The sequence below is a fragment of the Ovis aries genome, chromosome 4 (genome assembly GCF_016772045.2).
Source record: "Ovis aries strain OAR_USU_Benz2616 breed Rambouillet chromosome 4, ARS-UI_Ramb_v3.0, whole genome shotgun sequence".
NCBI lineage: Eukaryota > Metazoa > Chordata > Mammalia > Artiodactyla > Bovidae > Ovis > Ovis aries.
Window position 1 is genome coordinate 67,254,148 of NC_056057.1, and position 23,412 is coordinate 67,277,559.

The window sequence follows — 23,412 nt, forward strand, 5'->3', positions numbered from 1 at the left end:
GATTCAACTGTGAATCGAAAGTATTTAAAAAAAAATGTTCAGAAAGTTACAAAAACTTAAACTTTGCTGCAAACCTGGCAACTATTTGCAAAGCATTTACAGTATGTTTGGTATCGTAAGTAACCTAGCTAATTTAAAGTGTATGGGAGGATGTGCATAGGGTCTGCATAGATACTAAGCCTTTTTACGTAAGAGACTGGAGCATCCCAGGATTTTGGTGTCGGTGGGGGTCCTGGAACAACACCCCAGCAGCCACTGAGGGATGACTGCATTCTCTTTGTACGAAGTGTCTACTGCCCTCAAAACTTGGCATCAGATGACTATACTAACACACATCTCAGCTGGCCACAAATGTGGGCGTCTGTACTCAATCCAGTTTCCTACCCAACAAAAGAAAATTCAGTAAAGAACAGGTACTGTTTAGATCACAGAATAAAACTTAATAACAGCACTACTATCACAGCAGTGGCAGGTTCCATTTCTTATTATTGCCCAAGTCACTTTTCAAAAGCACAATCTAAAGTGTTTTCAAAGACTCTTAAGAACCTGTTATTTGAGTAAGAACCAAAGAGGCAAAAGGCTTATTAGTTCAGCAGATGTCTAGTTAGTCCTTCTCATAAATACTTATTTTTGCCTTTGATCCAGAGTTTGGGAAAATTCAACCGTAACACCTAATAAGCTTTCCAAGCACATATTACCACATGGGGTGTTTCAAACAAAGAGGCAAAAATAAAACTAATATATGCACAGAAACCCCAGCACATAAAAACAACAAAACAGGAATTAACGGGGGAAAAAAAAGCTAAAAATATGTAACTTGATCATCTGAGTCACTAAAGATGCCAACTAGTATATCTATGTTCTTAAACATATACTTACTCATTATCATTTACTAAAGATATTGATGAAGATATTTATGTACTAAATGGTGAAACTACAAAAATATGCCTGAGAATGGTAGACAACAATTTTGAAATCATGGTGACCCCTTACGAGGGAGAAGAAAAGGTTAGAGCATTAACTGTATCAGTAGCTTTTTTATTTAAAAAAATACAATATGAAGCACACAAAAAGAAAATATTCAAGTCTCTAAAAGCATTTCCCCCTCTTCTTAAAAGTTTATTACTTCAGAGCTTTTGGTTAGGTGTTGGAGAAGACTCTTGAGAGTCCCTTGGACTGCAAGGAGATCCAACCAGTCCATCCTAAAGGAGATCAGTCCTGGGTGTTCATTGGAAGGACTGATGCTAAAGCTGAAACTCCAATCCTTTGGCCACCTCATGTGAAGAGCTGACTCATTTGAAAAGACCCTGAATCTGGTAAAGATTGAGGGCGGGAGGAGAAGGGGACGACAGAGGATGAGATGGTTGGATGGCATCACTGACTTGATGGACATGAGTCTGAGTGAACTCTGGGAGTTGGTGATGGTCAGGGAGGCCTGGCGTGCTGCAATTCATGGGGTCGCAAAGAGTCAGACACAACCGAGCGACTGAACTGAGTCCAGTCTTCTTATGATCTTACACAAAATGTGAGGCCTAATCTCAAAGCTAGGCCCACATTTTCTTTTTAATTTTTTCTTTAATTTTTTTAAATTTCGATATAATTGACATACACAATGATATTAGTTTCAGGTGTATAATGTAACAATTTGATATTTGTATATATTGCTAAATGATCACCACAATAAGTCTAGGTTACATCCATCACCACACACAGTTATAATCACGTGTCTGTGTGTGTGATGGGATCTTTTACAATCTACTGTCTAAGCAATTTTCAAATACACAATACAGTACTATTAACTATAGTCACCATGCTGTATATTCCATCCTCAGGACTTCTCAGACCCACATTTTCTGACTTCCCATCCTTGAGGGTTTGGCCACAGCTCACAGTGACACTCAGAAAGGATGAGCAGGAGTGCAGCAGGGTTTATGAAATCAGTGTAGCACCATGGTTAAGGGCAGGGGCCTGGAGTCAGACAGCCCTGGTTCACATCCCCACTCCACCACTCCCTTGCTGAGACTTGGGCAAATCAACTAACTTCTCAGCACTTCAGTCTCCTGAGAAATAGAACCAATGAATGGAATTATTGTGAGGATTACACAGGCTGATACACTTAGAATGGTATATAGCCCTTAACAATTACAAATACCGAATGATCAAACAAATGAAATGCCATTCAGGCAGGATTCAGAATCTAAGTTGAAAACAGCAAGAATCTGGGTCTGGTTTAGCTTGAAATCTTCTCACAGAAAACACTTTATTGGTTTAACTTGAAAATAAAGAGAGACTTCAGAATATCTAGTACATATAAAGAAACTAATGATCACCTATAATCCAAAACTAATTACCACTATCATTTAAGCAAACATATGTCAAGTAAGTTTGTGAATAAAGTTAACATAATAAGAAAAACCAAACAGATTCTTTCCTAATTCAATAAAGTTAAGAGTATATGCTAAAAACAATATCAATAATAGTCACTACAGATATATGCATTTATCATGCATATACACATGCGTACTTTTAAAACATTTTATTTATTTTTTAATTAGTGAGGAATTGCTTTATAATTTTGTGTTGGTTTCTACTATACCTCATAGTTTTGATTTGCATTTCTCTAATAATGAGTGATGTTGAGCATCTTTTCAAGTGTTTATTGGCTATCTGTCACTTATGTATATGTTTTTAAAGCATATAAAATTACTTTTGAATAGGGGTTGACAAATCAAGGGTCATGAAACTAAGAACAGTTTTTATGTTTTTAAAGGGTTTTTAAAAAAAGAAAACACAAAAAACAGAAGAGAGCCACAGAGATCCACAAAGCCTAAAACACTTACTGTGTTTACTACGGAAAATGTTGAGCCCTGACTGAGAAAACAGACATGGAATACTCTTGGGGAGCACAGTTGGAAGTTTCACTTTTTATATAACACACTTAAAGAATTATTTTTCACTTTCCGTTTTACAAAAAAAGGTTGCCATTTTTTAAATGACTTTTTTTTTTAACTGGAGGATAACTACTTTACAACGCTGTGTTAGCTCCTACTGTACAACAATGTGAATCAGCCCTCAGTATATACATATCCCCTCCCTTGTGAGCCCCCCTCCCACTGCCCTCGCCCCAGCCCTCCAGGACATCACAGAGCACCCAGCTGAGCTCCTTGTGCTCTGCAGCAGCTTCCCACTAGCTGTCTATTTCACACACGGTGGTGTAGATGCGTTAACACTCCTCTCTCCTTCCTACCCTGTGCCCACATGTCTGTCCTCTGCATCTGCAGCTCTATTCCTGCTCTGCAAATAGAAGTTTCAGTACCATTAAAAAAAATTTTTTTTAATTAAAAAAAAAAAGAACCTATTTTCTCAAAGAAAGGCACTTTTCAATTTTTACTTTTTAAGAGAAACCAAGGGCATGTGAGAATCAAGGACCCTGAGTTAAGTCTCTGTATGGGTGCGAAGTCTCTCCAATACCAAATAAAGGAAATGCAGAAGACTCTGGGGCCTGCTTCTTGTGGTTGCTGCCCTGTTCCCACTGCTACCAATGCTAAAGCACCTCCTATATCTAAATGCCTTTTAATCCTAGACTTTAGTACTAATGTTCACGTCTGGGGGGTGGAGGGGGGGAAGGAACAGTGAAGAGGTAACCTGGAGGTCTTCTCTGAATTATTATTAAATACACAGAATTTGAAAAAAGGTAGTTCGTAAATAAGAGATCAGAATCTCCTAGTCTATCCTCCAAATTTACCAAACAGCTCTCCAAACGAAGAGCACTATGGGCTTCTTTACTCAGCCTGGTCACCACTTCCAGTATCTGCGGGGGTTAGGAAGGTGGCCACTCCATCTTAGCTGTGTTCAGGCATGTCACCAATCACACTGCCCACACCAGCAAAGGACATGCCAGGAACACACTGTCACCAGCCTTCTCTCTCTCTCTGTAAAAGCCATCCATATCTACAAAGGGATCCTGGGACATAAGGGTAGCCCCCTCTTATGAGAGCACACCGGGGCAACTACTTTTTCCATTTTGCTCAGGAAGAGATCTCTTTCCTTTTTGTTCCACTCTGACAAGAAGCACATAAAAGGCAGCTTTGACATCTATGCGTCCAAGTTAACGTGAAAATCGCGTGGTTAGAGCCACTGCGTTCTACTCACATAGGATGTTTTGGATTCAGCGTCCCAACAGTCACAGGCATAATGGGCCATCTCATTCTCCATGTGCTGTCGGAAGCGGAGCTTCTCCGGAGAGACTCCAACCTTCACAAGGTAGAGGTAGATGCGGCCAATGAAATAGCCCAACACCGAGTTGTTAATCACACCCTAAAATAAATGAATAAATAAACTCATAGGTAAGTAGGCAAGCAACATGCAAACAAGCACAGAGGAATTTTAAAAAATCACAAACATTAAGGCTTCTGAAGGCCAAGGTACCATTTTCCATTGAGTTATTTATCATCTACTGAAAAATCTTTGAAACACAAAGCAAGCTAATGTGTACAGCTTTCAGAATGATCTGAAATACCCAAAAATGTGATTAAGGCTATTTTCAAAAGTTTAATTGTCAAGATTAACAAGCAGATAATAATGAATGATGTCATTCAAAATCTTTCCACCATACTCACTGGGTCAGCAAAAATTCAGCCTATTACCTCATACCTTCTAAATCTACAGTACTAAAAATGACATTCACAGTAATGACCCTAAGGAATGGCATATATTCCTTCTGAATTAACAAAAGTCATAAGACATGCTGAAAGGACTTTAATGTATTCTTATCCACTAAAATTTGTGAACCCCATATAGTATGAATCCCCTTACAACCTTAGTACAGAAGGGTTTTAGAAATCGTCTAGCCCCATCTCCTACCACCTACAGGGCTCTTCTCTGCAAAATGGCTGACAAATTATCACTCAGCCTCCACCTGAATATTTTCAGACAGGAAGCTCATTGTTCCCAGGGCAATTCATTCCATTATTAGGCAGCAACTACTGTTACCAAGTTTTCACTCACTCATTTCTCTAGGCAAATAATCATAGAGAAATTCTATTATATGCAAGCCCTTATCCCAATTGTTATGGGTAATACAAAGGAGTTTAAAATAAAGGGCTTGCTTCCTGTAAGTCAAAATGTCTCCCCAAAAGCAGTCCAGATTGTTAAAAGTCAGATTGATGGGGGACTTCCCTGGTAGTCCAGTGGTTAGAATCTGCCTGCCAATGCAGGGGACACACATTTGATCCTTAGGCTGGGAAGACTCCAGCTATTGTGGGGCAACTAAGCTGGTGTGCCATAACTACTGAGTCTGAGCCCTACAGTCTGCAAGCTGCAACTACTGAGCCCACACACCACAACTCCACAAGCCTAAGACCCTAGAGCTCGTGTTCCACAGCTTGAGAAGCCACCACAATGAGAAGTCCACACCGCAACTAGAGAAAGTCTGCATGCAGCAATGAAGACGAGTGTGGCCAAGAAAAAAAAAAAACAAAACTGATGCGGTACAACTCAAACCAACAAAGTTCTTCCACATGCCCTACTAAACTTTTTTCATGTTAGTCCCAATGGCCCACACATTAGCATATTCAGGTAATTCCCTCCCACTATAAAAACAGTGTGTAATAAATACTGTAAAAAAAAAAAAACAAACCACATACTGTATCAAAATAAAGTGACTGTCAAAACATTTTATCATCCAGTACACAGAATCTGCTAAGTGCTGAACTCCAGGAAGAAGTATGCTCTAAATTAAGTTATCTATGGAATCTTACCTGCTCAACAGCATCTCCCAGGCGCATTTTCCGAGCAGACTGTCCGCTGACCTGGGCTTTCGCTGAATACAAATAAAGGTAAATGTCTGCCACATTCTGGAACTTGGGATGGTCTTTCTCACTGGGATCTACAAAATGCTCAATTTCTGCCATTGTGAATTCTCTGAAAGCAAAAATATAAAGGATAAAAGTGGCACACTTAAAAAAAATGAACAAAGCCCTTATTTTAAACTTCATTTTACAATAACACAGAATGATATGGAAAATAGTTGTTAAAGAACAGATTGATACAGTTTTTTCTAAATTAGGAAAACCCAGGAACTTCCCTGGTGATCCCATGGTTAAGACTTTGCTTTTCAATGCAGGGATGTGGGTTCACTCCCTGGTTGGGAGTGATCTTGATCTTGATCCCACATGCCTCCTGGCCGAAAAACCAGAACATAAAACTGAAACAATAACATAACAAATTCAATAAAGGCTTTAAAAATGGTCCACATCAAAAAACAATCTTTAAAAAATAAAATTTAAGAGAATCTGAGCAAATGTCAGACACACACAAAAAATGAGTTACTGAATAGTGCCTTCCAAATAAAACCATTTTCCTTAAAGCACTGGCAAGTCTTTACTAATGCACACTAAATGAAGTGCCTGATATTTACTTCTCAAAGAATGGCAATTAAAAGTGAATTTAGCTTTTATAACAGTCTGATTTCTTCCTTTTTATTGCTCTGAACAAGTAAATGACTGATGATGGCACCATACAGTTGGTGTCTTTAGACTAACAGCTTCCTAAATGATGTGTTATTCAAGGCAGAGGACGTAAAGCATGAATTGAACAAGCTAACATCAAACGAACTGCATAATGATGAGATAAATATGCACATAGTAATGGTTTCCCAAAAAGATTTCCCTGAATGGCAATTTAGTAGCTATTGGGGGGGGAATGTTTTAAGTTAATTTTATGAGTCAAAATCAAATCTCTCTTCTTTTAAAACACACATACATAATTTACTAGGGTACTTCCATGATTATCTCAGATGTTTTAGAAGTAATGAAAAATTGCTTAAATGGGTCCTAAAAATACATGAAATGCATTGCAAAAGAGCTTTGATTTTTTTTTTTACTTTTACTTTTTAATGTCATCTCTTGTTCAGTCCAGCAGCACCTATATCTTCATTGCCTTTCAAAAGCTATCAAACATCTTCTGCAAGCATAGCAATGAGAGACAGACAAGAGAAGCTTGATGTCTGTCCTTACAAAGCTTCCAACCAGGACGACAGCAAGAGAACACCTAAAATGAAGGGCAGATCAAAATAAAGACCCTGCCCAGAATCCCCAGATAATCAGCTGCCAAAGTCCTGTCAATTAATCCAAGCTCACAGACAGGAGACGGAGATCATCACAAGCACTGGCTGTATCAGCTGTCTCTCGTCTTTGAGTTCAGAGACTCTACCTGAACTATGGAGACAAAATAGTCATCAGACTAGAAGACAGAGCCAGACAATCAAAATGAAATTTAATTTTAAAAAATTTCATATGGACAACTGATACTCCCCACCTAAACGAAAGGGATCACAGCTATACAAAGACTTACCACCTGCCAACTCTAAGTCAAGAAGAAGCTGAAACATTAAACAAGTCCTAGCCCTGCTGCTGCTAAGTTACTTCAGTTGTGTCCAACTCTTGTGCGACCCCATAGACGGCAGCCCACCAGGCTCCCCCGTCCCTGGGATTCTCCAGGCAAGAATACTGGAGTGGGGTGCCATTGCCTTCTCCGTCCTAGCCCTACCATGGAATAAAAACCATGGAGATACTGACTTGTGAAGGATGAATGGATTTCCACCAGGATTCTGCAAAGGCACATGACAAAAATCAACCAAAATCCAGAAGACCAGGAAATAAAATGGCAGGAAGCCCCAGTGGACTTTCCCCCATTAACTCCTGGGACAATTTCTCTGTTCTAAACTGCTTTCCCTGCTTATCACTTTTTATTCCACAGGCCCCAAGTTTTGCCTTAATTCATGGTCCTTTATAATCACTCAATGGTTACTCTCTTTGATGTAAACCCTCTCCAAAACACTGGCTTTAGACAAGCTCAGTCTCAGACAGCTATTCTGAAAGCACGCTTGCAGACACTTTCTTTTCCAAAAGCAAAAGGAAAAAAGACATGGAGAAACCCAGAGACTGAGAAATAAGACAAATTCAAGTCTGACAAGTTTGTCAATGTTACAATACCCAGTGAAAATTTAGCACTATTTTTCATTTTGCAGCAAGGCTCAGCAGGTCCTCCCCATTCCACTTCTCTAAGTTGTACAAGCTCCTTCCTCATGAACTCTCCCTTTCCTAGACCATTCAGCTGAAGGGACTATAGGCCTGAAGATAAAGTCTGGTGAGAACATAGGAGCATCTCCTCAGAGGGTGTCACCAGGACTCATAAGATTAGGCAGGGGCTTTGCATGCTCTGATAGTTATAGGAGGGATATGCGATGCCTGATGCTTGTAATTTCAGCAAGTAAGATCCATAGTTCAGTTGGTAAAGAATCTGCTTGTGATGCAGGAGATCCCAGTTCGATTCCTGGGTTAGGAAGATCCCTTAGAGGAGGGCATGGCAACCCACTCCAGTATTCTTGCCTAGAGAATCCCCACGGACAGAGGAGCCTGGCGGGCTACACTCCATGGGGTCACAAAGAGTCGGACACAACTGGAAGACTAAGCACAGCATGACAAAAAGAGAACAAAGGAAGTGGGTGGGCTGCTGGGGCTGTGGAAAATACTCTGGAGTCTAAGAAAAAGAAAGTGAAGTTTACCAACACAGCCCATTTTATATTAAATTTATTACCTTAAAATATCACTAAGAAAATGTACAGAAATTGCAAAAAACCTAAGTCACAAATAGCTAACTCATAATGAGAAAAACATAACTCAGCAGGGCCAAGACGCCTTCCTGCACATTCCTGGATACATCTGACAAAGGGAGGTTATTAGAATAGGGACAAGAGACTGTCTGAACTAGAGCAGACAGAAGCAGGCTTGCCAGCTGGACTTTCTGTCATAAAGGTGCCCCAAATATGTGGAGGAATACCAGCTGGCTACTGAAACACCCTCACCCCAACACCAGCAATACTGTCTGCCCTGGATGCCTAGGATGGCCCTCCTGCCATAACCCTCACCTCCTTCTAAATCACCCTACTCTCATCTCCACCACCACTTCCAGGAAATGCCTGCGTTGACAATCAAGATCTTGCCATCCTCAAAACGGAACATGAACAAGGGGAAAGGATCATTTTGGAGCAGACGTGAAACGTCAGCTATTCACCCCTTCCCTTCAAACCACACAGTCACTCAAAACCGCCCATCATCCCAGAGACTACAACTGCAGGTAACAAACATGAAACAAACTTTTGGAGGATAAAAATAAAGATATAATCATGTAAGAAAGGACTTCCCTGGTGGTACAGTGGATAAGAATCTGCCTGCCAATGCAGTGGACACGGGTTTGAGCCCTGGTCGGGGAAGATTCCAAGTGGCGGGGAACTAAGCCTGGGCACTACAACTACTGAGCATGCGCCCTAGAGCCGGCGCTGTGCCACAGGAGAAGCCGCCCCAGTGAGAAGTCTGTGCACCGCAACAAAGAGCAGCCCCTGCTTCCGGCAACTAGAGAAAGCCCGTGAGCAGCAACGAAGACCCAGTGCGACCAAAAAGAAATAAGTTTAAAAATGAGGTAAGCAAGAAGAAAGCTGTTTCAAATCAGCAAGCCTTTGTTTCCACTTCAATGCAAAAGTCACTCACTAATTTCACCAGCAGAACACCATGGGTGGTACCTGACTCTGATCAGTCCAGATCGAGGGGAGATCTCATTTCTGAAAGAATTTCCAATCTGGGCAGCAGCAAAAGGCAACTTTCCTTGGTTGAATTCCAAAAGCCGTTTGAAATTCAGGAAAATCCCCTGTGCAGTTTCTGGTCTCAAATATCTATAAATTTAAACAAACCAGTCTGTTACAAAGGAAGAAATCATGTTTTCCAATAAATCTGAAATTCTAGATACAAATCCTGAAAGTCCTAAATATACTATTCACACAAAGCTGTATGGGCCCTAAAAATGTTTTAGAAATAGATATTTTCCTCAGTAGCAAACATTCTCACACAGGTAACAGAGAAGGTATCAGGTGATTGGTATGGAAATACCACTGTTAGAAATGTCATTTTATTTCATCACTCCAGTGAATCAAAGATGACTTCTCTCATGATGTCTCTAAAACTTCAGATATTCTCCTGATTAATCACTTACTTTGGAGGCAGATGACAATTTTAGATCCTTTTAAAAATAAAGTTAAGCATCCCTCTGCTGTTAACCCACATCAAAGCATAACCGTAGAACTATTAATAAAAAGAAGCCAGTACAGGCTGACAATTAACATCAGAACTCACTCAACAAAACCATTACATCACAGCAGGCAATTTTCAAGGCTTTCCATATAATTTTCTTCTTTGTACCCAGAGACACAAAGAAATAGGGAAATCCAGAATGATCAAATCTTTGTGGTATTTTGTATTTTCAGCCCAAGGCTGCTTCTGATTTTCTCCACATTTTAAAAAGACATAGTCACTCAAATATACCATTATAGCCATTGTTTTCTTTTCAATTTCACAGAAAATATTCTATGCAAAATATCACACAAGAAAGCACTCTCAAGAACTTACTTCAAAAAAACGTTTTATGGAAAAAAATTTTTAAACAAAAAATAAAATTTTACCGTCTTCTCACTCTAATATATCAATTCTTTTTATTTTTTGGTATTTATCCAAATATAAGCATAGTTACAGTTACTATGCATATTTATTAAGTAGAATGTACTAAATTATTAATTCTTTCTTTTATGCTTTTCCATTTTATAAAAAAACAGTAAAATTTTCTTATTAACAGTTGCAGAGTATTCTACTAAAATAAACTACTATCATTTATTTAGCAGTCCTCAAATTACTGGATGAATAGGTTATTTTTACTTTCAATTTATATACTCTATTTTTTTTTTTTTTTGGCAAAGTAGTCACATTTGTTTTCACATCCATAATAAAATCCTATTAGGTTACTGCTTAAAGACATAGAGCAAGAATTAGATGTTATAAACCACTTTCAGAGCACAGGTTATCTTGAATTATCTTTTAAAATCCTCTTTTAAAGTAGGAATAGTTAAAGACATATTAAAATTAGCTGTTTTTTATTTTTTCCCCAAGAACTTTACTGAACAACATTTTTGCTGTTTTGTTCCACTATCTTCTATCATTAATTAATATGCTCTTGATAAGTATACCTTCCTTTCCTTTTGAATTCTTTCCTTAGATAAATTCACAGCAGTGGGAAGGCAGGTCACAGGTCATGGCCCATTTTATGACTCTCTGTATTAACAAAATGAAAGGCTCATCCTTTGCCTCTTTCCACAAAATATCCTAAACCAGCCCACTGTCTTACTCCAATAATACATTGTCACAATTCGTGTTTGTTATTCTTCACTCTCTACTCCAGGAAGCATGATCTAGTTTTATCTAGCAAAACCTATCCTGTCTTACCCTAAAATGAGACCATGAGAAAAATATCTGAGGCTATGAAATGGAATACTTTGACTAGCTTTGCTAACAATGAACAAAGAATCTGAACATATAAATTCTGGATCATACTGCAAACTGTTACAGGTTTTCTATTCTATCTGCAAAAACCACCTTTTAATGAATCAACAAGCTAAATGTATCCGGTCCAACAGGGTAGGCCACTAGTCACATGTCTAGCGATTAAGATCTGTTTCCAGCACAGGGGCCACAGGTTCCATTGCTGGTTGGGAAACTAAGATCCCACATGCCATGTGGCATGGCCAAAAAATAAATAAATAAGTTTAGAAATTCAGTTCCCCAGAAGCACTAGCCCCATTTCAAATGCTCAACAGCCACATGGCAGTGGCTAGTGGCTACCATATTGGACAGCAACAGCTTATAGACTATTTCCAACACTGCAGAAAGTTCCAGTGGGCAGTGTGATCTACACTAAATGGTTTCTAAAGTCTCCCTCAACAATGGGTTCAATATCCTTCAAATCATTCTTCAACTCTCTCTCCTGCCCTATGCAGTAATAACTATAAGAAGTGATGATTACAGACTTCTGTATTTATGCCCTCCCCCAAATGACAATATATAATAAAAAAAATTAAACTCAGAAAGAATTAGAAGAAATAAAATTTTAGAATATATCTATCATTATTTCTCCTTAATATATTTGTGTGTACTTCGTACAAATCATTTTTCAAACATTTTCCTTCATGGTTGCTACTAATATTTACCTTTTATTACAAGTAGTTATAATAAATTACATAAACAATAAGTGATACATACCCAGGCATGTTTCCTCCAGGTCCAATGAAGGTCTTAAACATTAAGTTAAAAGGCACTGGAGGGGAAAGATCATTTCCAGTAGTGGGAGATTTTACATTATAGTTTACAAAAAGATCTGCAAGTTCTTGCTGTCCATAGTTATCGAGCTGAAGAATACATCAAGAAAATGATTAGTGTAAGAGACTGAGAAAAAACAAGGCATACCAATAAAATATTATATATAAAACCCCACCCACCATTAAAATTCACCCAAAATAAAAATATCAGATTAACCTAATCTTCAAGATGTCTATATTAAAACCATAGCCAATTTACATAGCTTACATTCAGCAACAGAGAAATGGAGTGTCTTTGTAGGACCGACCTAAAATTCACACGTGTACCATTTCACAATGAAAGATAGGGCAAAATATCTCTTGTTCAATTATAACAGCTACTGGTTGGCAAGAATCATGCAGATAAGTCTACACAATGAATTTTACTACTCTGTATACTTAAGAGCCAGGTGCGCTTCCCTGTCTATTAATTAAATGTGCATGTAACTTTCCTCTCCCATTAGATATCATGGGAGAAGCTTGAAGGCAGAAGCTGTGTCTTATCCACTTCTGCATTTCCCAGTGCACTGCACATCCTATACACTGATGATCAATGCCAAACCCTCTAAAATGATATAGGATCTCCCATTCAAGAACCTTGAATGACGATGACAAACCATCTAATAGTAAAGAATATTTAAACTTAAAAAATGTCTAATAAAAAAAATAATTTAAAAAAATGTCTAATAAAAATAATTAGATAAATCAACTAATGATTTATGGCCATTCGGGATCAGAAAATCCTGGGTAAACTGCCCAACTCCACCACAGATGGGTTGTGTGATTCAGGATCAAGTTCCTTCCTAACCTCTCTGAGCCTGTTTGCTTATCTGCAAAATGGGGAGAACAGATTCTACCTCGTGTCTTAGCCACAGAGGGTGAATCAATGCCTTTTAGATAAACTATTAATATCATGCTTCATAAAGCTGAGAAGGAATCACAAGCATTAACAGATGCAAAAAATGCTATTATATGCTGAAGCAACAGATGGGCCTCTGCCCAGGAAATCCTTTGGGGCCATTTCAGCATCAGGCCACTTCCATGGGTTTCTAACACTTCACTGAAGATTAAATTGACAAGAATACAGAACTAATCCTTGAACAACACGTGTAACCTACAGCCAGCCCTGTCTATCCACAGTTATTCTGTATCTGCAGATTCAACCACCTAAAAACTGTGTAGTACTATAGAGTTTACTACTGAAACTCATCACAGCGTAAGTGGACTCACAAAGTTCAAACCATGTTGTTCAAGGGTCGACTGTGTGTGTGTGTGTGTATGAGATATCACAGATATATATGATATGGCAATCAAAATCAAAATCCAAACTGTTCTCCTGGAACATAGACCTGATGAAACAGAAAGTCAGTGCTCAAACTATAACTTACGACTTAACAAAACAACTAACTACTTCCTGTTTCTGACAATTTATTTGGAAATGAACGAAGCTGTTAAGATCAAAGACACATACATACAAAATCCCTAATAAATCTACAATTCTGAATGTGAAAGAGAATAATTTAGGTGTAACTTGGGGTGCTTTTCATGTCTTCTTTCTACTAAGGGTCATGTCTTTGGAAAAGGAGGGAAATGAGAAATGAGGGTGTGGCTCTAACAGTATTAAAGTATAAGAATTCATTTCCTAAGCCGTAAGCAACAACGTGGAAGGAATGAGTTTCAAAAAGGGAACAGAATATACTTCATATGGCCCAAAATAAATTGGCAGATGAGTCAACAGCCAAATTAAGAAGTTTTTCGATTTAAATGACAAAGGAGACAATTTCTCAGCTAATGTTGGGAAAGCCAGACATTGCAGAGGAAAATCAGCAAGTTTAAAAAAATCAAGGCAACAGTGGAGAAGTGTCCAGTAATTTCCATCAGAGGAAAGCAGTGTTAGGGAGTCCTCAGTTTAGTTGCTCAGTCATGTCCGACTCTTTGCAACCCCATGGACTGCAGCACGCCAGGCTTCCCTGTAAATCACCAACTCCGGGAGCTTACTCAAACTCATGTCCATCAAGTCAATGATGCCATCCAGCCATCTCATCCTCTGTCATGCCCTTCTCCTCCCGCCTTCAATCTTTCCCAGAGTCAGGGTCTTTTCTAGTGAGTCAGTTCTTTGCATCAGGTGGCCAAAGTATTGGGAGTTTCAGCTTCACCATCAGTCCTTCCAATGAATATTCATGACTGGATTCCACCATTCCAATGAATATTCATGACTATGATTGACTGGCTGGATTTCCTTGCAGTCCAAGGGACTCTCAAGAGTCTTCTCCAACAACACAGTTCAAAAGCATCAATTCTTTGGCACTCAGCTTTCTTTATAGTCCAACTCCCACATCCATACATGACTACTGGAAAAACCATAGCTTTGACTAGATGGATCTTTGTTGGCAAAGTAATGTCTCTGCCTTTTAATATGCTGCCTAGGTTGATCATAGCTTTTCTTCCAAGGAACAAGCATCTTTTAATTTCATAGCTGCAATCACCATCTGCAGTGATTTTGGAGCCCAAGAAAACAAAGTCTGTCACTGTTTCCACTGTTTCCCCATCTATTTGCCATGAAGTGATGGGACCAGGTGCCATGATTTTTTTTTCTGAATGTTGAGTTTTAAGCCAACTTTTTCACTCTCCTCTTTCACTTTCATCAAGAGGCTCTTTAGTTCTTCTTCACTTTCTGCCATAAGGGTCGTGTCATCTGCATGTCTGAGGTTATTGATATTTCTCTTGGCAATCTTGATTCCAGTTTGTGCTTCATCCAGCCCAGCATTTGGCATGATGTACTCTGCATATAAGTTAAATAAGCAGGGTGACAATATATAGCTTTCATGTACTCCTTTCCTGATTTGCAGCCAGTCTGTTGTTCCATGTTCAGTTCTAACTGTGCTTCTTGACCTGCCTACAGATTTCTCAGGAGACAGGTCAGGTGGTCAGGTATTCCCACCTCTTGTAATTTTCCAGAGTTTGTTGTGGTCCACACAATCAAAGGCTTTGGCATAGTCAATAAAGCAGATGTTTTCCTGGAACTCGCTTGCTTTTTCGATGATCCAACAGATGTTGGATATTTGATCTCTGGTTCCTCTGCCTTTTCTAAATCCAGCTTGAACATCTGGAAGTTCATGGTTCACGTATTGTTGAAGCCTGGCTTGAAGAATTTTAAGCATTACTTTACTAGTGTGTGAGATGAGTGCAGTTGTGCAGTAGTGTGAGCATTCTTTGGCATTGCCTTTCTTTGGGATTGGAATGAAACTGACCTTTTCCAGTCCTGTGGCCACTGCTGAGTTTTCCAAATTTGCTGGCATATTGAGGGCAGCACTTTCACAGCATCATCTTTTAGGATATGAAATACTTCAACTGGAATTCCATCACCTCCACTAGCTTTGTTCGTAGTGATGCCTCCTAAGACCCACTTGACTTCGCATTCCAGGATGTCTGGCTCTAGGTGAGCGGTCACACCTTCGTGGTTATCTGGGTCATGAAGATCTTTTGTGTACAGCTCTTCCGTGTATTCTTGCCACCTGTTCTTAATATCTTCTGCTTCTGTTAGGTCCATACCATTGCTGTCCTTTATTGTGCCCATCTTTGCATGAAATGTTCCCTTGGTATCTCTAATTTTCTTGAAGAGATCTCTGCTGCTGCTGCTAAGTCGCTTCAGTAGTGTCCGACTCTGTGCAAACCTATGGACAGCAGCCCACCAGGCTCCTCTGTACATGGGATTCTCTCGGCAAGAATATTGCAGTGGGTTGCCACTTCCTTCTCCAGAAGAGATCTCTAGTCTTTCCCATTCTATTGTTTTCCTCTATTTCTTTGCACTGATCACTGGGGAAGGTTTTCTTATCTTTCCTTGCTATTCTTTGGAATTCTGCATTCAAATGGGTCTATCTTTCCTTTTCTCCTTTGCCTTTTGCTTCTCTTCTTTTCTCAGCTATCTGTAAGGCCTCCTCATACAACCATTTTGCCTTTTTGCACTGCTTTTTCCTGGGTATGGTCTTGATCCCTGTCTCCTATACAGTGTCACAAACCTCCATCCATAGTTCATCAGGTACTCTGTCTATCAGATCTAATCCCTTGAAATCTATTTGTCACTTCCAGTGTATAATCATTAAGGGATTTGATTTAGGTCATACCACTGGTTCCAAATAGGAAAAGGAGTACATCAAGGCTGTATATTGTCACCCTGATTATTTAACTTATATGCAGAGTACATCAAGAGAAATGCTGGGCTGTAAGAAGCACAAGCTGGAATCAAGATTGCCGGGAGAAATATCAATAACCTCAGATATGCATATGACACCACCCTTATGGCAGAAAGTGAAGAGGAACTCAAAAGCCTCTTGATGAAAGTGAAAGAGGAGAGTGAAAAAGTTGGCTTAAAGCTCAACATTCAGAAAACGAAGATCATGGCATCTGGTCCCATCACTTCATGGGAAATAGATGGGGAAACAGTGGAAACAGTGTCAGACTTAATTTTGGGGGGCCCCAAAATTACTGCAGATGGCGATTGCAGCCATGAAATTAAAAGACGCTTACTCCTGGGAAGGAAAGTTATGACCAACCTAGAGAGCATATTCAAAAGCAGAGACATTACTTTGCTTACTCCTGGGAAGGAAAGTTATGACCAACCTAGAGAGCATATTAAAAAGCAGAGACATTACTTTGCCAAGGTCCATCTAGTCAAGGCTGTGTTTTTCCAGTAGTCATGTACGGATGTGAGAGTTGGACTGTGAAGAAAGCTGAGCACCAAAGAATTGATGCTTTTGAACTGTGGTGTTGGAGAAGACTCTTGAGAGTTCCTTGGACTGCAAGGAGATCCAACCAGTCCATTCTAAAGGAGAACACAGTCCTGGGTGTTCTTTGGAAGGAATCATGCTGAAGCTGAAACTCTAGTACTTTGGCCACCTCATGTGAAGAACTGACTCATTGGAAAAGACTCTGATGCTGGGAGGGATTGAGGGCAGGAGGAGAAGGGGATGACAGAGGATGAGATAGCTGGATGGCATCACCGACTCAACGGACATGAGTCTGAGTGAACTCCGGGAGTTGGTGATGGACAGGGAGGCCTGGAGTGCTGCAATTCACAGGGTTGCAAAGAGTCAGACACAATTGAGCAACTAAACTGAACTGAACTGAATGGTCCAGTGGTTTTCCCTACTTTCTTCAATTTAAGTTTGAATTTGGCAATAAGGAGTTCATGATCTGAGCCAGTCAGCTCCCAATCTTGTTTTTGCCGACTGTATAGAGCTCCTCCATCTTTGGCACAAAGAATATAATCAATCTGATTTCAGTACTGGCCATCTGGTGATGTCCACATGTAGAGTCTTCTCTTATGCTGTTGGAAGTGGGTGTTTGCTATGATCAGTGTGTTCTCTTGGCAAAACTCTGTTAGCCTTTGCTCTGCTTCATTTTGTACTCCAAGGCCAAATTTGCTTGTTACTACAGGTATCTTTTGACTTCCTACTTTTGCATTTCAGTCGCCTATAATGAAAAGGACATCTTTTGGGGGTGTTAGTTCTACACTCAGCCTTACTTATTCATACACAAGATAGAGAAAATCTTACTTCTTGGATGAAAAAAAAAAAGCACTGGTTGTTTTTTTTTCATCCAAGGAAGTAAATAAAATTTAAGAGATGAGCTGCGGTGGATTTCATGATCAAATATGGTGCTGGAGAAATACTTTGCTTAAAAAGACAGATGAGGCGAGAAATCAGCAACATTCACATACAGGCATGTAATCCTCCTGGGGCAAAGGTGTGCAGTATTCATCAATTTTTAAAGCAGTTTGTGGCCCCCCAAAAAGAGTAAGAACTACTTCTGATAGAGAAGGTATTTCTGCATTTGGCTAAAAGTTAGAATAGATGATCTCAATGCCTTCCCTAAAACTTGTCAACTTAAATACAAAACTAAAGGTCTACAGCAAAAGCAGGGGCCTGCTCCATCAGGTTCTAAGAACAGCACATAGTCAGGGACAGTCCAATCCGAAATAGATCAAGTGGCTGATGAGAAAGTCTCACACAGATGTCTGCCCCAGATCTCCACACTGAACACTACCCATCCTTAGACACTGTCCTGGTTTTTGCTATTAAATCCAGAAAACTGGTTTCTAAGGAGAGAAAACTAATTTCATTCCTATTTACACTGACTTGCTAGTTTGACATAAATAAAGGGTTAACCATAAAATGCTGACAGAGAAAATAAAAATGCAAAAACAGATGATACAAAGGACAGAAGGTAAGCTCTCCTATACTATTGACCAGGTCAGCACAATATGGAATTTAAGTCATCAAATCCTGAAGAAAGACAGCACCTACCTGGGTTATCATGATAACATCTCTCAAGTACTTACCTGGGCCAAGACACTTTCCATCTCTGATTTCTTCTCAGCAGAACACTTCTTATCAGACATTAATTTCTGTAAATGAGCTGCAAGAATAGTGTTGTACATGTCAATTTCAATCAGTGGGAAAAAAGGACAATGTACTTTTGAGTTTCAACACTGGACAGGTGAAAAACTGAACCCAAGGATAATATTCTTAATTTATATGAATCCTATGGCTGATTTTACAGAGACAGTCATGATACTCTCTTGATTCTTTCGGTGACTTAGAATTTCTAATTATCTGTATATATGTGTATATATATTTCTTTTTTTTCAATAAAGGACTTGTTCTATATACTAAGATCTGTGCACTTTATTCTTTGTATATTATGTCCCAAGAAAAAAAATGTAAAAACTTGAGAGAAAAGTTTAATCCAAACCCTTTGCTTTGATCAATCCTACTTGAAAAGGTGTTTACTTGAGATGAAAAGCCATACCTTTCAACAGATGGTCAGCACGGAAACACTCTCCATTTTTTAAATCTTTCACCATGAAGTCAGCAAATTTGTCTACATGGCCAGAAGTCCTAAGTTAATACCAAGTCAATTAGTCATTTTCATACAGCTTAACACATAAATTTTACCTTTTAAGACAATCTGCCATCTATATATTTATCCATAGCTTACATCTGTGTATCTGACAGATGAAAACTCCCATATCCATTATGGAATATCCCATGGTAGATAAAAATGTATACCAAAGAAAATTCTTCCTTAAATCTATTCCTACCTGCTTCCAAAGTTCTCCCTTCCCTTAGGAAAAAAAATATTAGCTAGATTATACTTTTTCACAAATTGTCAAGGTCTGTGCTACTTTTCAGGATCAGTTACTCCATGCCTATCCCATTATTATTAGTGATCCAAGCAAAAGCCAAAACCATGGGGAATTTGACTAGCCAAGAATCTGCGAGAACTCAGTATAGACACTGAACCTTAAAGAAAGAGTTTTCTGCCGCTGAAACCTGTAGGGACACTGGTTTTATCGCTACGTGGCTCCTATTAGTGGAGCAAGCAGCTAAGAATAGGTTGTCCTGATCTTTTAGATCTATCATCAAGAATTTCAACTTATTTTAATTGCCTGAAATTATTGAGAGAGAGCTTAAAGTATGCAAAAGGCTCCTCTGGTGACTCAGATGGTAAAGAATCTGCCTGCAATGCTGGAGACCTGGGTTCAATCACTGGGCTGGGAAGATGCCATGGAGAAGGGAATGGCTAACCACTCCAGTATTCTTGCCTGGAGAATTCCATGGACAGAGGAGCCTAGCAGGCTACAGTCCATGGGGTTGCCAAGAGTCAGACATGACTGAGAGACTGACACTTTCACTTTAAAGTATACAAAAAGTGAAAATTAGCTCTTTAACAAGCAATATTAAATGAAATGATGAAAAATAGTAACAATTCCTCTTTCAGTTTCATATCTGAGAAATGCTGACCTGCTTTTAACAATGTTGGTAGGAACAATCTAAATTTCGGCATTGAAACATCAAGACACACAGTAGTATTTAATTTAAAATATGTACATAGTTTTGCCCAGAACTTCTATGAATTTATACTAAAGAAATCAGGATATTCATCTATTAGGATGTTCAGCACAATCAAAACTCAGAAACTAAAATTTAAACGCCTATACTAATGCACCAGCTAAGTAAATTATGCCACATCTGTAACAGAGAATAGTATTCTGTCATTAAAAATACTCTTAAAGCTTATTGATATAATGTTCACCTATATTAGGTGAAAGAAAGCATTGTGCTACTACTAAACGCCACACTATGCTACTTCTAAACTTAAAAAGAAAGGATAAATACAACATTTTAAACTGGCTATCTGTTGGCAATGAGTATATATTTTGTTTTTATTTTTCAGATTTTCACAATGAACATGGGTAATTTTTTTTAATCAAAAAGTTACTTAGGTATATAAATTAAAGAATTTCAGCCTTCAAAGTAGAAATCTTACTTTAAAACTGGCTCAGGGGTAAGCATGGTACAATCAATCTCCAGGATCTGTTCCTCTTGGATAAAATGCTGCCTCCAGGTCTGAATAATATTGTTTTTTAAAGCACATCCAACTGGGCCAAAATCATAAAGACCACTCACACCTGCAAAATGAAAGGAAAACGAACTCTGCCTTATCACTCTGAACAAATCAAAGCAAGAAGACATCAGAAAGCCGAAAGACTCACATATTCCCAAAACAGGTATTCAAGCCAACATTACAAATCCCCCAATACTAAAGAGTCTTATTTCCAACTAGCCAACAGATGTTTAAACTGAAAACGTCTTACTCTATTTACTATTTCTGTATGTGAAGGCTGAAATTTCAAGAAGGATTAGAAAAACCTAAAAACAAAAAGAAGTTCCTCCTTATGCAAGAAACAAAATGAAAAAGCAGATTATAGTTTTCTGCCACAGAAATGAGAAAATAACTTGCTGCATCAGTGGAATAACAATGATGCCCAATACCCCATTCTCCAATTTATTCTTGGTATTTGAGCCACTATTTAAACCTCAAGAAATAAAACATTTAGAGATCTGCTGGGACTAAAAATCAAATCAAGTTTCAGTGGCAAAGTATTGAAAGTTTAATACTGTGGCAATGATCTCCATTACTTATGAAAATATCAGTGAATTATATTTGTCTATATAAATTCATGTAGTGTTCAGAGGGATGTAGAAATTTATCTGCATAGCTAAGAAGAATGTTTTCACCTGGCAGTTGCCATAATGAGTAACATAGGAACTAGGGTTTATCACTGCCCTGTGGGGAGCAGCACAGTGCAGCTGGCCAGTGCTACAGATGGCCCTCTACTACTCCCAAGTCTCCACTGGGATTTTAAGAAGAGTTTGATATGTACACGGACACATCAAACACTTAATATCTGCCTACCCCTCCAATTCCCTAGGTCCTAATGGGAAAAAAGCCATCTTCAGGAATAAGGAGGGTAGAAGGAAATAAGAACTGGTATCATACCAAATGAATGACTAAACAAATAAATGCAAGATATCTATTCCCTGCTTTGCATGACCTGATACAACGAGATATCCATTGGCAAGTTGTGCTTTTCATTTAGGAACCATATTAAAGCCACTAACAACACATTTTTTCATTCATTAATCCCCTACCTCCATAAATAGCAAAAGCTTGATCATAGAAAAACCTCCTCTTCAGAGTATCTTCCATTTTTGCTCTGTCTACAACATCATCTTTGGGCTGTAATGCTAGCTCCTGTAAGAGATTTTTAAAGAGAAAATATGTGATTGAAGGAGTGAGTGCGAATTTCAGTTTACACACCTAAATTTACTCTATTCCTCAGAATTCAATATAAAATTTATCAGATAAGATTTTCATACCCTTAAAACAATAGAAACCTTGGGGGTTTTTCCCTCTGAGTTACAGAAAAGATACCTTTATTTAACTATTTAGGAAAATGTATGACTATTTCCAAGATTATAAAACTAAGCTTACTTAGATGTAGATACTAATAAGCAGTATCTAAATTTTAGAGGATCACTGTAGTGAAATAGTGACTTAAAACTCCAAATGAGGAATTCTCTGGCTTCCCAGTGGTTAGGACTGGACGCTTTCACTGCTGGGGCTGAGTTCAACCCCTGGCTGGGGAACTAAGATGCCACAAGCTGTGCAGCTTGGCCAAAAAAAGAAAAAACTCCAAACGATTTCAGTTTAGTGATGTGAGATAATATGAAAGGTTTGTGAGCAGGTATCAGATGAATAAAACTTTTCCTTAAAAGAAGAGATTCTAAAACAGCATAACCATTATTTGTAAATATAAAAGAATTCCTCAAGAAGAACACAATTGCCTTCCAGGGAAATTAATGGAACACAACCAGTCTAGGGTTTTTGTCTGGTGGGAGAAGGAGTAGGTTAGGGTGAGGAAAAGTTTTGTAGAAAAGCTGACATTTTGAATTACACATTGAAAGAAAGGAATCCACCAAGTAGAGAAGGAGGAGAAGGCATTCTGGATAAACAGAGATAGAGCAACTTTTAGATTTTTTTCTAGGTCTCTCCCACCCACAGAGACTAAGTAAAGATGAGCAATTCTATATCTACTTACGTTCCTTTCCAAGGATCCAAGACTCACCTTTGCTTCCAGAATCCTCTTTCGGGCTTTGAGCTCACTTACAGCCTTGTCTATATCTACTTGGGGTGCTTTATCTTCTTTGAGTTTTCGTACGAGATCTCCCTAGCCAACAAAGAGAATCTGTAGTCATGATTGGTTTCAGAAGTAAAGTTAGAAATGTGCTTTTCAGCAGGTCTTTTAAACAGTATCTGTGTGAGAATGAGGAAATTCAAAGGTTTATTATGTAAAAGGTCATTATGAATACTGTAGGTCTCTGCTCTCAGCATGTATAATCTAAACATATAGACAGGCACATAAATCACTACTCTTGCACTGTGATTATTACTGGTTTGTTTTCTTTGTAGGGAGGAGATGCACAGAGGGGAGAAAAGCACTGATCAAAAAGTAAAAACCCTGCCGGTATCTACCGGGTAAGAATCTGCCTTGCAATTCAGGGGGATGAGGGCTTGATCCCTGGTCGGAGAACTAAGATCCCACATGCCGCAGGGCAACTAAGACCACATGCTACAATTAGGCAGTATGCACTCTGCAGCTCGAGAAAGCCTGCTCCCTGCAACAGAGATCCAGCACAGGAAAAAAAAAAAAAAAGTAAAGAGCAATATAAGCGCTGAGGACTCAGAAGAACCAATGAGACTACCATCTCCTTGAATCTCTTTTTTTCTTGCATACAAAAAAGAGAGACTGTTTTAGTTTTCTGCTTACT

The 23,412-nt window shown here is 38.8% G+C and overlaps 1 protein-coding gene across 2 annotated transcripts in view; it reads right to left on the reverse strand.

Annotated features, from left to right (window-relative positions):
• Positions 1-23,412, reverse strand: part of GARS1 (glycyl-tRNA synthetase 1) — a 51,229-nt gene that overhangs the window by 13,973 nt on the left and 13,844 nt on the right. For both annotated transcript variants that reach the window (XM_060415032.1, XM_060415031.1), the window contains exons 2-10: positions 22,710-22,811; positions 21,733-21,835; positions 20,567-20,708; positions 19,046-19,134; positions 18,576-18,652; positions 12,141-12,286; positions 9,581-9,730; positions 5,760-5,922; positions 4,153-4,317 (exon numbers count right to left, since the gene is read on the reverse strand). In XM_060415032.1, the coding sequence (XP_060271015.1) occupies positions 4,153-4,317; positions 5,760-5,922; positions 9,581-9,730; positions 12,141-12,286; positions 18,576-18,652; positions 19,046-19,134; positions 20,567-20,708; positions 21,733-21,835; positions 22,710-22,811 (1,137 nt within the window). The remainder of the gene's footprint in view (positions 1-4,152; positions 4,318-5,759; positions 5,923-9,580; positions 9,731-12,140; positions 12,287-18,575; positions 18,653-19,045; positions 19,135-20,566; positions 20,709-21,732; positions 21,836-22,709; positions 22,812-23,412) is intronic.